At 41.6% G+C, this 13,939-nt stretch overlaps 2 protein-coding genes across 2 annotated transcripts; both read right to left on the bottom strand.

The window, feature by feature from the left end:
* Positions 1 to 982: 982 nt before the first annotated feature.
* LOC145890016 (uncharacterized) lies at positions 983 to 4,723 on the bottom strand. Its single transcript, XM_082981060.1, has 5 exons — positions 4,708 to 4,723; positions 4,192 to 4,366; positions 2,276 to 3,035; positions 1,909 to 2,105; positions 983 to 1,808 (listed from the first exon to the last, which is right to left on the bottom strand). The coding sequence occupies exons 1-5, from the start codon at positions 4,721 to 4,723 to the stop codon at positions 983 to 985; spliced, it is 1,974 nt and encodes a 657-aa protein (XP_082837186.1).
* Positions 4,724 to 8,257: 3,534 nt separating this feature from the next.
* LOC145889507 (uncharacterized protein C5orf34 homolog) lies at positions 8,258 to 10,291 on the bottom strand. The gene is made up of 2 exons (XM_082980470.1): positions 10,175 to 10,291; positions 8,258 to 10,110 (listed from the first exon to the last, which is right to left on the bottom strand). Exons 1-2 carry the CDS (start codon positions 10,217 to 10,219, stop codon positions 8,341 to 8,343), a joined length of 1,815 nt encoding a protein of 604 aa, XP_082836596.1. The 5' UTR covers positions 10,220 to 10,291; the 3' UTR covers positions 8,258 to 8,340.
* Positions 10,292 to 13,939: the final 3,648 nt, after the last annotated feature.

Raw genomic sequence — 13,939 nt, 5'->3', positions numbered from 1 at the left:
TTTCGCTGTTTTAACTCTATCAAACCACTTAAATCTGATAAAATACCTTGTCATTCTTTAGTCATTACAAAACGCGCAGTGATACATAACAGATCTTGCTTCACCGAATATGGTTAAAAACAAGTAATTGAGTATCATTATATGTCAATAACATCATGGTGTTTCCAACATTGCGTACATTGTGAATGTTGTACTGTTTTAATAAGGTACCAAGAACGTTAAATGGCTTAATTTGCTTCATCGTCTGAATGGAAAGAAATTAGTAGCACGCATAAAGACCTGATCCTAATGTCAGTAGCACTTAAGCACAACTGGCTTTTATTTGAGCGAAAACATGGCTGGAAACGTGGTCTTTCCTTCGGGCAGTGGGTCGATCGATTACTGGGAAGTCCAAGGGGAATACTCAAATTCGATCGAGGCCCGCTGGCGCAAAAATCATCTTGCGTTTAGCGCTACAGTAATACGCGGACGCGAGGGCCGCGCGCCCATTAATTAACATCTCCATTAGTTTGGGCCCCTCGACGAGGCACCGGCTTTAAAACACTAATACTAAAGAGTGTGCACTAAAATTCGATTCTACGCAGATCGGGCTTGAACTTGATCAACTTAACGTCGTGACAAAAACCGCCAGCGATTGATTCAGGGGACGATCTAATGCCGCAAGCACTTTCTGTGTGTGGAGTTCAGGTTTACAAGAGTGCGATGTTAAGAGGGCTACGTTTTAAAAGTCAATTGTTCGAAAAGCTGTTCCGCGATTTTTTACACAGTGTGAAATTTGGGAATACAAAAGAATGGCGCCGAACATATTTTCTGAGATGTCATCACATTCTTTGTTCAGACATTGTACAGAAAATCCCCACACAAGTATCATTTTGACGTTGTTCATCCGAGGATCAGCCCTGTAGTTTGTCACTTGTCTTTCACTTTCTTGGTGACAATCTTCCTTTTGCACTCGGGACTCTAAAAGGACTTTGTTGCCCCTTTAAACTGACGTACTCTCTGCGTCGCTGTCGCTGAAGTTAGTTCGTGGCAACACGTTTTGCTTGACGCAACCATTCCCCAACACGGATTGCTGCAATAAAGTCATAGAGGGCGGAGGTGGAGCCAAATCGGACAGTTCACTGTCACTAAAATTGTCTTCAGCAATCAGGTTGCGTGCGCACATTTGTCTTTTCCGTGTCTGGATGTCGCCGCTACCAATCGGTTTTCCACTGAAACACACGTCAACCGGTGCTGGAAAATCGGACATCGCAGACGTTGCAACTGTCAGTGACGACATGTCACCGGTAGAGCGCGACGCTTGTGGACAAGAGCAGCTAACTTGGGAAACTGGCGTCACACAATGCGACTCGGTGTAGTTCAAGGCGCAGGAGTGCCGATTTCGACCGAGGGTTGATGATGATCCGTTGGAGAAGATCGTCGGGGGTCTTGGAGACGATCGTGCCTCCGAAAAGATGTTCTCAAGGCTCCTTGGTGCACGTGGATCGTTATCTATTCTATGCTTCTGACGTGAACAACCAACAGGGTGGCCCAACGACGAACCGGCGTCGGACCCTGACGTGGTCGAGCTCACGCAACGCATCTGCTGCCCGTTGAATTTAACTCTTCGCATTCTTTCCTCTTCATAGCTCGCCTGAGACTTCAAACCTCCTGGTGGTTCGTCATTGCTTTCTACGTCCACCGCCACCACGTGACCCAGGGTCGAACACTCGCTCATCGCGACCCGGCGTTTGTGCTCACAGCCATCCACACACTCGAATGCACCTCCATCCACCGTCCCAGTTTCTTCATCTTTACATGTGCCGTAGCTGTACAAATTCAAATTATGCCGATATAACCTTCACGCCTACATTATATATTACAAAAAAGGAATACATCACCACATAAAAGGTTACTGGCATTGCTTACTGATATTGATTGTCGTTTTCGTGCCTCGCGTACAAACTTTTCCTATCTTCTTCATCCCGTGTATTGTTGGACCTGCACATAATCGCGTTGCCGTTGACAACAAAACCGTCTGCGTGCTCTTGTTCGGTGGACAGGCTTGGTGGAGCGAAACTTAACCGGTTCATGTGTATTAACTTCATTTGAATCAGTTTGGTTACCTAGAACGAGAAGAATACCCATTAGGCTTTTAGGCTTGACCTTCCTTTCAACTTCAAGATTTTTTCTGTGTGCTAGACAAAGTGAGGGCATTTTAATTGCCATCTAAGTGGTATTCAATAAAAGTTATTGGATTACAGAAATGTAAAATATTTACTTGGTAAATTTTTACCTTCATTCCCAGGCAAATCACGTTCTTTCCAATGAAAATAGTCGAAGTCGCCGCAAAATTGTGGTTCAGAAGAAGTTCCAAGCGAATAACGCTTGAGCCAATGTTCACCACACACAGACTCCCAATGAGGTATATGAGCATCTTGTGTGGACGCACTTCCTCCTCCTCTTTGCACATCTCGGCCAGCGAGAGCGGCGGAAGAATGATGAGGACGATGTAGCAATAGAAGTAGACGAATCCTTCCACCAGGTAGGGAAGTTGCCCCTGTTCCGCTTCCCACATGGAGGACTGAAGCTCGAGGATGTCCAGAAGATCTATCACAACCCAGAATGCTCGCATCTTGACCTCCTCCAGTTCTCGGAAGCAAGTAATATTCTGTAGGTGGTCTGCTCCTACCAAGAGCAAATAAAGTCCTCCAATGAGAACAGCCTGAAAGAGCGTGAGCATCTTCTTCGCTGGCAGCGAGTACTCGCAGTCCCTGTAGGCGATATTTTCAGGCTGAATGCTTGGACCCACGACGTCCACACGGACTTCCAGGTTGTCGTCGAGCTCTCCGGCTATCGGCATGGCGTCGCCGAGAGGCGCGGCTTTGAGGGGTGCGCTGTTCACGATAAATCCGAGCGAGGAACAATCTTTACGCACGCTCTCCAAAATGAAATACATCTTGATGTCGAGCACGAACACAAAGAGGAACCACTCGATCATTGAACATCCTCGTTTCATTGTACGCACTTCGGTCCCAACCCAGAGAGCAACGTATCTGGTCGAACAAAATGTCGGTTAAAACGGCTCTCATTTATAGAAAATGTTAAAAACCTAACGTTGGAGAAACTGAAGATGCCTTTTTTAGGCGAAATATATTTTTCTCAATAAAATCTATCTGAGCTGTCCACAGATCGCTTTGTGGAATTTAACATATAATTATATCGATACGGTGTGCGATCGACAGCCTGCCAGGGGCCTTTGGTTTTTAAATTTATCCAGTTTTTTCGCATTGCTAACGATATGATTTTGTAAAAGCTAACGATATGATCTAGCCGTTGTGTATTTTGTACAGCTTTGTTGTGTAATGTGCTTAGGGGTACAAGGACAACATGGTAGACAAATCCATGTTTACCTAACCGGAACATCAACTATGCATATATTTTGAAATTGATCGACGCGACGCATTTCGCGAAAAACAAATTGTCATGCAGCGTGTCAAACTGCGTCGGTAGCTGCTTAATTATTCATAGAGCGTGCCGTGCGGTAATCGCTTGCAAGTGGTTGCCTTGCGCAATGACATAACCCCATTCGATCGACCTTCTATACACCACTGGAAGGTTGTTTTGGGTGACTGTATTGTGAAATTACATGAACCTTCAATTTCTTTAATGCTCCGTGTCGGTCTCTGGTCTATACCTATAGCACTTTCTGGTGCACTGTTTTGATAAGAGGCTGACTGTTAAACATTTATATCAGCACGAGCTTGATCTCGCTTCCTTAGGTGCTGCTGATTTGCAGCAGTAGGTATATAAACCTTGTGTTTTGTTGAACTTCCTCCCGCTTTTAATTTGAAGAACTGTTCTTCTGACATGAGGTTACGGAAGAACAGATCTTTAAAATTACAATGCCTGGCATCAAGTATTGCACTATGTTTTTAATTTGGTTGTCGCAAGTGTTGACGTGGTACAAAAATGGCCGCCAATCGATTATCCACAAATAACATCAAAACTAACGTACTCAGCACGACAGGCAAAAGTAAAATGCTTTGTATGGTGCTTTATAAAGACACCTGGCCCACGAGCGAAAACCTAATGGTGATGTTGCGCATGATAACTTAGGTTCGGATTCTACGGTGAGGTAATAGGTTAACATTTGCGGCGAACATGGATGAAGTCGAAATAACGTTGGGAATACGGAACACCGAAGTTTACCTGAGCACAAGCAGGAGGCATACGTCACCGATCAGTAACATGACAAATACGCCAGTCCTTCTGCTGCCGTAGTTCTGCTCTACCAGGTAGCCGTCCAGCACTCCCATGCCCGTCATGATTATCAGCGTGGTCACCACGATGTGGATTTTCCTCGTCAGCGGTTTTTCCTCTTGCGCTAAACGAATTGAACAGCTTGTTATAGACTTTCCCGCACCGGAAACACATTCTTATCCTTTAGGGCGATGGGAAAGGATTTTCGTGTTGCGATTGGCGACGCTCAATCAATAGTGACCGCAACAGCAGCAGTTGGGGTTGGGGGATTAAGTCGGCTTGGGGTGACACACAAATTATACTGGCGGCAAATTTAAGACTTGTCATGTGTGATTGTTATACAAAGTAAATAATTCTTTCGCGCCCTAAAAAATGCATGAATTTGGGCGTTTAAGCGTGATTCAAAGCATTCCGTAGGAAAGGTACAGAATGAGTTGTGTACTACTTGCTTACTTATTCAAGTACCTTGGTGATTCTCCATTTTGACGCTGTGAACAAGCGGCGATGAAAGCTGTTTCATTTAACAGTTAACAAACTATAGTGCTACAATAAATCTGCGCCTAAAGAGACGTAAACGACAAAAAATTTTATATGGTGATATTTCGAGATATTTTTGCATTAAATTATAACAGCTGCTGTTCTCTGTCTGTACACAATATCAAGTTCGCGCTATACTGGGTGTAAGTGATTGTAGGCATCGATTTCAGCAATCGATTTACCAAACTCAATTTTTACGACCCTTCAACCGCTACAGGACAACTCAGAAAAACGTCTGCTTTCCTCCAAACCAAGTTACGTGTCGGCAACCTTGCTACGACAAACATCTTACTGTTAATTTTACTTTGTCCAACATGTGGAACCCTCATCCGAAACGCGCGATACTTCCTTGCAACAGACACCGCCAATTCTATTGACATAACAACTGCAGTTTTTCGATTTGTTGAACACCTTTATTTTGTTGACATCCTTTTCATAAACCTTTCCTCGAGCCTTGCAAAATATGGGGTTTGTTTTTTTGCCTGCCTTGCTGATGTAAAATCCATCAAGACAATTACTTTCTTCGGATCCATTGCAAAACTAATTTATCAAGAGTATCTTTGACGTTGTTTTGGTGTCCCGTCGCCCCTATGGCCCATCGGTCACCGGCCATCAGCGAACGCCAAGAAACGAACCCGACGACGAAAAGAACAGCTTGGCCTTCAAATTAATTATCGATCTTAGTTTGCTCCAATTAGGTTCTAAGCAAACAAACCAGCAAGCGTTGGCGTCGACGCTTTCTTTCCAAACAAGTTAGTTCTAAACATTCAGCGCATGCTCATTTGCAAATGTACGGTTAAATCGGGAAAAGAAGAAAAGTCACAAGAACATTTGGTCGCAAAACACAGAAGGCAATTACGTTTCGGCACAAAGATCAATTGAGCTCAAAGCACAACTTTTCAGCGACAGCTAGGTTTAATCTTTCTTTTGAAGCTCAAAACCGAAGCACAAAACTTTGCATATAAACACTTAGTACGGAACACCCTTGCTTTCAGAACAACCCACATGTTATACCATTCGAGAAACTCTCCTCAATTCCCACTCCACTCAAATACAGTCTCTCGGTCCAGCCTGGCATAAACCTGTCACCACACAATGACTTGTTATCAGGTGTTGAGACCCATCTTGTGCCTCTAAATGCTGCCATCAATTATAAACGAGAGCGGGCGTTTATCGGCTACGCGCGATCGGCCCCAACGGAATGACTGTAGATGTTTTCCAGGGCCTCCGCGATGCGACGATGCGCCCGACCTAATCAATGTGATCAATACGTTACTCCGTCTACGTACATTGCATTGTGAGAAAGCACATATCGCCAAACCGTGAAATGCCTTTAAATTTATTGGCTGCGAATAATCAGTATTTTATGGTCTCCACGTTGATTTTGAATTGTTCGTTTCATTTAATATGCATCAATCTCTACAAGCTTACAAACAGTAAAGTGACGGTATCCGTTTGAACGCAGCCTACTGGGAGAAATTATTTTAAAATGTCAATAAGCGGGGTACATTTTTGTGTAGATAATATGTCGTGTGTTTTATGTAAGCACAGCGGAATCACATTGTAGAATATTGGCAAATTAAGGAGTACGCATTCATCATTTCCGGACGTAAATTGATCATTTATTCTTTCTGGCAGAGGTGTAGACATTTCAAAGTTTTATTAGAACGCAAAACCTTTTCCCAATGCGACAAACTGATTGGAAATTCACATATTACACTGTTCAACACGCAGTAGCCTACAACTAAAATTCACCAAAGAAGGCGGATATGTTGATCGGGATGTAACTCATTACCATACATATATTCCAGTATCATCCCTTTGAAACAAGTGCAAACTGTTCGACCTACAAGGTCTTGTAACATACGTCACAGGTAGCAGTGCTTGTATTGCGTAATGTTTTGCGTGTGTAACATACGTCACAGAAACCAGTGCTTGTATTGCGTAATGTTTTGCGCGCAGCTTTGCACATGTACTGCATAATCCCACAATGTGACCCAAATGATTGAGCCATCGAATATTCTCGAGTAAAGTGATTCATTCAACATCCTGTTTACCACATAAAATGTTCTCCTATGCTTATGTCACATCACACCTATGTTCTTGTATTATATTACTTCAAGCGCCTCATGATATCACGTGACATTATTGACCAATCAGCTCTCATAATGGAGAGCGTTTAAGAGCCCAGGTTAGACCGGTAAATTCATTCTAATCCATTCTAATCCATTCTAATTCTATTTGATTCTACTTGATTTTATCGTATTACTGTTACACTGCTAATATTACTGAGACTCTACAAGCTATTCGCCGGCTTGGGATTTATTCCCATAGCCTGATAATAAACTGTTTATTTGGAATCAGCGGTTTACTGGTGAGAACGAGGCAGAAGCAGATTTAACAATCGAAGAGACTCAATAACCGCTCAGGCCATCGAGACCCTGTTAAATATCTCTGAGACCCTTAGAGTTATTTACAGTCTTATCGGTGCACATTGGATCGACGTTGACTGTAAAGTACCACAAAGTAAAATGATTTGCACTATGGGTCTTAATTCTTTTTCTAACATCGCTTTTGATGTTTCAGAGTAGAGATGATTTTTGTAAACCAATAATTAGCATTGACATAATGTTGTATTTTTTCTCTAAAATGCAAAAATACTTCCACTTTAATTACATTTTAGTGTAAAATTGTCTTTAGTGACATATTAAACATGCCAACATCAGGCTTGCCACCTCAACAGACCATGCTAGCCGTAGTGACTTTTAAGCAAAAAACGTCAAACTTTTTGAATCAGGATAAAATGGCTTCATCAAACTTCTGTAGCCATTATCATTCCTCTGACTCGTATAATAACGAGGATAAATACGAAAGATGATGAAACCCATATCTTAGCCGAGCCCATAACGTAGAGTCACTTGCACTAACATTCTTTTAATTAAAGCGTTACAAACTTATATAACGTATATATATATTTGAGTGTAAGCCGCGCCTTATAAAGTATTTATTTAATCGTTTGTGCGGCTAATTTTAATTAACAACATTTTGTCTGGCGTCACAGGTTTCACTGACTGTTGATTTAAACCCAATCTTGCTCACTAATAACGTCAACAGAGGTTGTAGTTTGTTTGTCCACGTAAAAATTTTAAACGACACATTAGTTTTAACATTTCCCTGCGGTTTACATTGGAGGGCGACTTATATTAAATTTCTAACATCATTACATGCGGCTTTTGATTGAAGGTGGCTTGTGATCTAAATACCGTAATTTGTACTTTTTCATGTAAACAAAAAAAAGGAAAAATGAAAGGTATATTCTCAAGCAAACATACTAAACCCGAGGAAGTGGGATCTAGAGCCTCAAAACCACATCACAGCGAAAACTGTTCATTTTAAACAAACACAAACGAAAGCCTGAGGAGTCAAAACCAAGAGAAGATAAAACCAGTAATGTTAAGAAAAACAGTTTAAAGGATACAGATACATTCAAGCAATAAATAGTATTATATTAAAATATTTGAAATATTGAACTTTCATAACAGTCCTGCCAAGATACAGCTTCTACCGACAAGTATTTAAAATATTATCGATATCTGAAATAGCTCTACTGGTGTTACTAAGGGCGCGAGCAATATCAGCCGGCATCATTGTTCCACTTGCAGTCCACATTTCAGGCATTTTTGTGTTGGCAGAGCAATTTGATGGCATATTACATGTAATATCCAGAAATGAAGAGCCGTCAATCTCTTGGGAATTACTTTGAAATGAGTGTGACTCTTCAAGAGAGTTAAATAGATTGATTTTTTCTAACTCTTTGGATACCATAGACATTTTGTCAGAGGCATACATAGTATCATTGTAGAAAGGCTTGGTATTGCGCTCATCTAGTGAGCCTGCAAGCCATATTACCCAGTCACAAGTTGGTTTAATGTACTTACTCACACTTGCATCACAATGCAACAAATTGAAATTGGTGGAATAAGTGCCATCAGTCATGCGAAGTCGCCATGGCAACTCTTCCAAAACATTTGCCGAAACTTTAAGCTGTTCATATTGATAGTCTGACACAGCAACATGCACTGTAGTACCATCTTTAAATGACACCTGTACACTTCCATTGATAGCAGAGAAAGTGCCCAAATTTGGCAAAGCCACGTCCAAAGTTGGTTGCATAGTTTTTGAATTTATCGCAGTGCCTGTTGAAAACCTAGTTTCCAGTGACAAAGCATCATGCCAACAGGCAGCAGGTTTATTTGTCTCGGCCATGGCTTTGTTTTGCTCAATGTATGAAAGTAGTCTCACTGCTCTTAGAATTGTAGTCTTTAATTCAGGTTGCATTGGAAGGGCAGTGGGGCTGTATGTCCTCTCCAAATCAACTTTGCCACTGGCTTTGCAGAACAGAAAATGTTGGAAGTAAAATTTTGTTGCTGATATAGACTTTAAAATTGTATTATCAGGAAGCCAGACCTCAACACCAGGGTCACCAACATTCTTCATGCAATTTATCCAATACAGGGTACCATTGTTCCAAAGGATTTTTAACCAGTTGTTAGGGATTGTCTGGCACCCTTTTTCGCTTGGTAAAACCAATTCACCATCATTCTGGTTAAATGAATCTTGGTTGGTTCTCCATGAATGTTGGAACTGCTTAGGACAAACACTAGGAAGAGGTCTTGGAGCATGAGAACAGTCTAATGTGTTTTCCAAGTTTGCTGCAGGATCCTTGCCTTGAACCTTTAGGGCTTTATTCAAGGGATACTGCCAACCTGGTGGACAGAACTGGGTGGGGAAAATGTGCTTCAGCCAAATATAATCTCTCCTGTTTCCTTTACTGTCATCTTTTTCCCTTGGTGATTGTTGTGGAGTAGTTGTTCTGCTTGCACATGGACTGATCTTTGCAAGAAAATTGACAAAGCACTGCAAACCATTGTTGGAGAGAATAAAGGTGGCACCATCTTTTTGGCTAGATATTTTGACTGAACCATCACTAGCATGCTCCATTTTAGGGCAGCCATCATCATCAACCCAATAAAAACTAGTAAGGTCCCGGTATAAATGGACTACACCATCATCACTTAGATTTGTGAATTGGGAGGGAATGTACGGCCTTGCAGCAAAAAGATTACGAAGCTTGAGCCCCAGTTCAACTTTCTGCTTTGTCTGACTTGTAGCAAAGCGACACCTTTGTCTAATCACATTATGATGATCGGAAATTCCAGGGCAGCCATCAACTGATTTTATGAATTGATAATTTGCCCCACATGCTGATATTTGCACTGTAGTATGATCCTTGAATTGTATCTCAACGCTATCGTCAGTAAAGATCATAAACTAAACAAAAATATTGTTAGAAATATTACATTTTCTAAACGACAAATGGCTCCCAGTCACCCACCTGCAAAACGTCTTCTCTAGATAGCAATGAATTTACATACTCCATTGAAGGGTCTTAGTTAACACTTTACATACACTGAACGCTGCTAGTTGAATTTTGCTCGACTTTAAACAAACTCCAGGAAAAAAAATTAGACTATCGGCTCAAAAATTTTCGCAAAACTCGAAATCGAAAATACCCGCCAGGCAAGTGCGACAATCCCATGAGCCAAAATAAGTTACAACAAGTTCATAGTTTCTATATTGTGTTAATGCTGGTAAAAAAATAACTCAAGCCCAGGAAAAATACAATAGTCTCGATCAAAATTATCCGAAGTATATAAGCTCGGCAAGTCATTGAACAAAAATACCAGAGCATAACACAGTGCACAAAAAGCAACACGCAAACAGTTTGATAACAATACGCAAACATTGTTCATTGAAGGAACATTTTGGGGAGTAACTGCATTTTATGGACCCAAATCCGCATAATAAACATATTGATAATTATGTTTGATATCTCAAGTAAAGGAATGTAACGTGAGTGTTTCTGTAACTTTTGTAGTGGCAGAAGTGTTGACCACAAAGAGGCATTTTAGTATTTTATTAGGTAAAAATAGTGGTTCTCCAACTGACTTTTTTACATTGGAAATGCTATGATTGTTTTGCAATTATTGTGAGAAAGTTTCAAGACAAAATTGAAAATATTTATTTATTAGTTTCATAATTTTCGTGACACGATTATACAACAAAGGACAGCACGTTAGGTACACGCAATGGGCATTAGTCATTTTGGCAAATCACCATTTATTCCCTGTCATGGTATATGGTAAAAGCAACCGCAGCGCCATTCGCTTGAAACCTCGCGGCCGAAAAATTTCCCTCATTAAGAAGTTGCTTGCGGTTTCTTTTCCGCAGCCGGCATTGGAAGAGCTGCTTGTCGAGTTCAGCCTATCTGGGACCAGATGATATTTCACGATCCGCTTGTGCTCTTCTATCTTTTTCGAACAGTCTGCGAGGTGTAAGCGGATGTTGTACAACACAATAGAACTATATGAGTCCACGGCCGCTTCTCTCGTGTATAAAGAGGCTGTTATAGATGCACGAGCGCTCCAGAGGAGCCTAACAATCCATTAATTACGACCCACCATCAAGCGGGTAACCCTATATTTCCCCAAGTGGATTGCTTAATGGCCAGGAAAGCGCAGCTATTATTAGTTGCATTGCGATTTAGGTGCTTTCGCTGCAAGGAAATTTCGATCCCGTACGTAATGTATTGTTTTTTTTTGCGCTCGAAAGTTTCTGGAGCGAACTGAAAAGCGAAATCAGGACTCGCAGATCAAAACAACTTGAAACTAAGCTTTCGTGTCTAAGCAACTTTGTACACGAAATCGCGCAACTTTCGTACACGGTCCAACATTCACATTTTCGTTCGTGCAGTGATGGTTAGACGGGTAAACGAAACTTCTTCGCTAAACAGACGAAAAGTCATCGAAACAAACCGCTTCCTTCCCACATTCTCGTATTCAAAGCGACCCAAAACACCCAAAGAATTTTTTTTACAAATTACTTCTATTTTTAAGTCGAAGTTTCGTTTGGAAATTTTTGCAACGCTTCTGACATGAAAAAGGAAGCCCACGTTGCAGAGCAATAGCACGCGCAAGTCTATTTTCGTACCTTGTCATAGCTTCACATCCGTTGTATTTTCGAATTAAGGAGCTCTTCTTTTGTTGAGGACAATGCACATTTCACTGAAGGAGCTTCATAAACCATGTTCCACGATACAGTATCTTGATCTCTTCCACCCAATAAAAATGCGCTTTATGATCAGTACACAAACCCTGGTCACAAGATATGTTTATTGAGCCCATGTATGTCGTAAAATTCCCCCATTCTTAATACCACTGCCGGTTGATGCACGGTGATCTCATGGCTTGCAACATGCGCTCTTGCAGCAAACAGCACAGTCTCTTACGCGTGTCGATGCTCACGTATTAATTGCAGTCGAGTGTATTTAACGACGAATAAAATAGTCTGTTTTTTAAACTATATGTCGCGCATAAAGTTAGCAACGGTGGCGAATAGTGACGTTTGTTTTGCAAAACTGAAATAATAAAGCATGTACAAGTATGTATCTGGCACCTCTTGCGAGGTGTATGTACAATTTCATTGTGCGCAGTGTGGCTATAAAGGTAAGTACAATTGAGCACAAGAAGCAGTACTGTAGCGTTCTAAACTGGGCTGCGTGACCGCGCTGGTAATTTCGCTTATAGCATTGTCACATAGAGTCGTCTCTGACGTAATTTCCTGTACACGAGTGACGTGCAGGCCAATAAGCGCCCTTGCTTGGCCTTCGCTTATCGTAGGTCCTCCTGTACTGGCTCTGATTTAAAATTTATTGTCTTTTTCTAAGGAGGAAAGACGATGTGAAAATTCGTTTTACTACATAACCTATAACGTGTCAATCTTTACTACTATTTACGTGTTTCATATAGGAGTGTTATTATCAGTTGAAAATTATGATAAAATTTTCCAAACTAATATTTTAAAAAAAATTTGAATTTTTTTTATGTTTTAAGTCAAGAAAACCAGACAGATGCATTTCATTACATTTTGAAGGAAATGGCGCAGGAAATTAAAACATGCTTTTGAACACACAGGTGTGATCAGATGTATATTTTTTTAATAACAATAACCACTGGAATGTATAGGCATTCGCGACTGCTATGTACCAACTAGGTAGCAGATAATGAGAGCTATATCCCAGTTCGCACAGTCAGCCTTTATGATGATAGAGAAGTGAGGGCATTCCTCAACAAAACGAATCACTGCGAAAACAGCAACGCTCGCTTGTCAGGTAGAGGAAGGAAGCCTGCAATTCGTGCTCGTCGCTCGCCGAATATGATTCTCCCGCGCGCTTCTAACAGTGCATTTGCACACCGGCTAATAGTTGTCTTACACGGGCCTAGCAATGGAGAACTGTCATCGCGACATGTCAGTCAATGCTTGTGCGCACAAGGTACGAAGGAGAAGCAACGCGGCTTCACCAGCATCAGCGAAATCCCTTCCTCGTTGCTCGCCTATACAGTGGCGTCGCATATCTCCCGCTATCCCCGAGACTCTTGCATCAAGCACTCTTGCCCCTTTTGGCGTGTATTTTTTTCTCTCTATCACTCTCTCCTTTTCTCTTACTATCATTCCTTCCTGCTCGCTCAGTACCCGCCTCCCGCTCCGGCCTTTTAATAAATGTGATTAATGCAGCAATCTCGGCTTCGAAAAAATTCGCATTGCGATAGCAGAGATCAGCTTCTTCGCTCATCGCGGAGCATTCTGCATTTACGTACAGGCAGACGAGCTGTCACAGATACAGAAAATATGTAGCATCAACAACAAGACCCCTTTTGGCGGCAGCATGCAGAAGAGGGGACGTTGTCTTGAAACTGTAGTGGTTCAATAACTGTAGAGCGGGAAGAATGTTTATACTACAGTTCAAAGTCGGGGTGTAGACAGGAACCAGCAGCGCTTTACGCGGAAACTCGAACGCACATGCGTGCAAGTAAACGCAATACACTCATGCTCCAGTGACTTGGGTAAAGCAAAACATTTTATAATTTAAAGAATTGTTCTTACATGGGAACAAAAACCACCATTAACATTTCAACTGATTCGATAAGTTTGGGTTATGACAGGAGGTTAAACACAATCCGAATCGTGGGATTCGGATTATTCGCTAAACGTGGATGTCTATACAGTACACGTAAAGTTGCCGCACCAGACAGGGTTTATA

The sequence above is a fragment of the Ascidia mentula genome, chromosome 2 (assembly GCF_947561715.1).
Source record: "Ascidia mentula chromosome 2, kaAscMent1.1, whole genome shotgun sequence".
Classification (NCBI taxonomy): domain Eukaryota; kingdom Metazoa; phylum Chordata; class Ascidiacea; order Phlebobranchia; family Ascidiidae; genus Ascidia; species Ascidia mentula.
The sequence above is the reverse complement of the archived record's forward strand: the minus strand, read 5'-3'. Positions and strand labels throughout refer to the sequence as shown.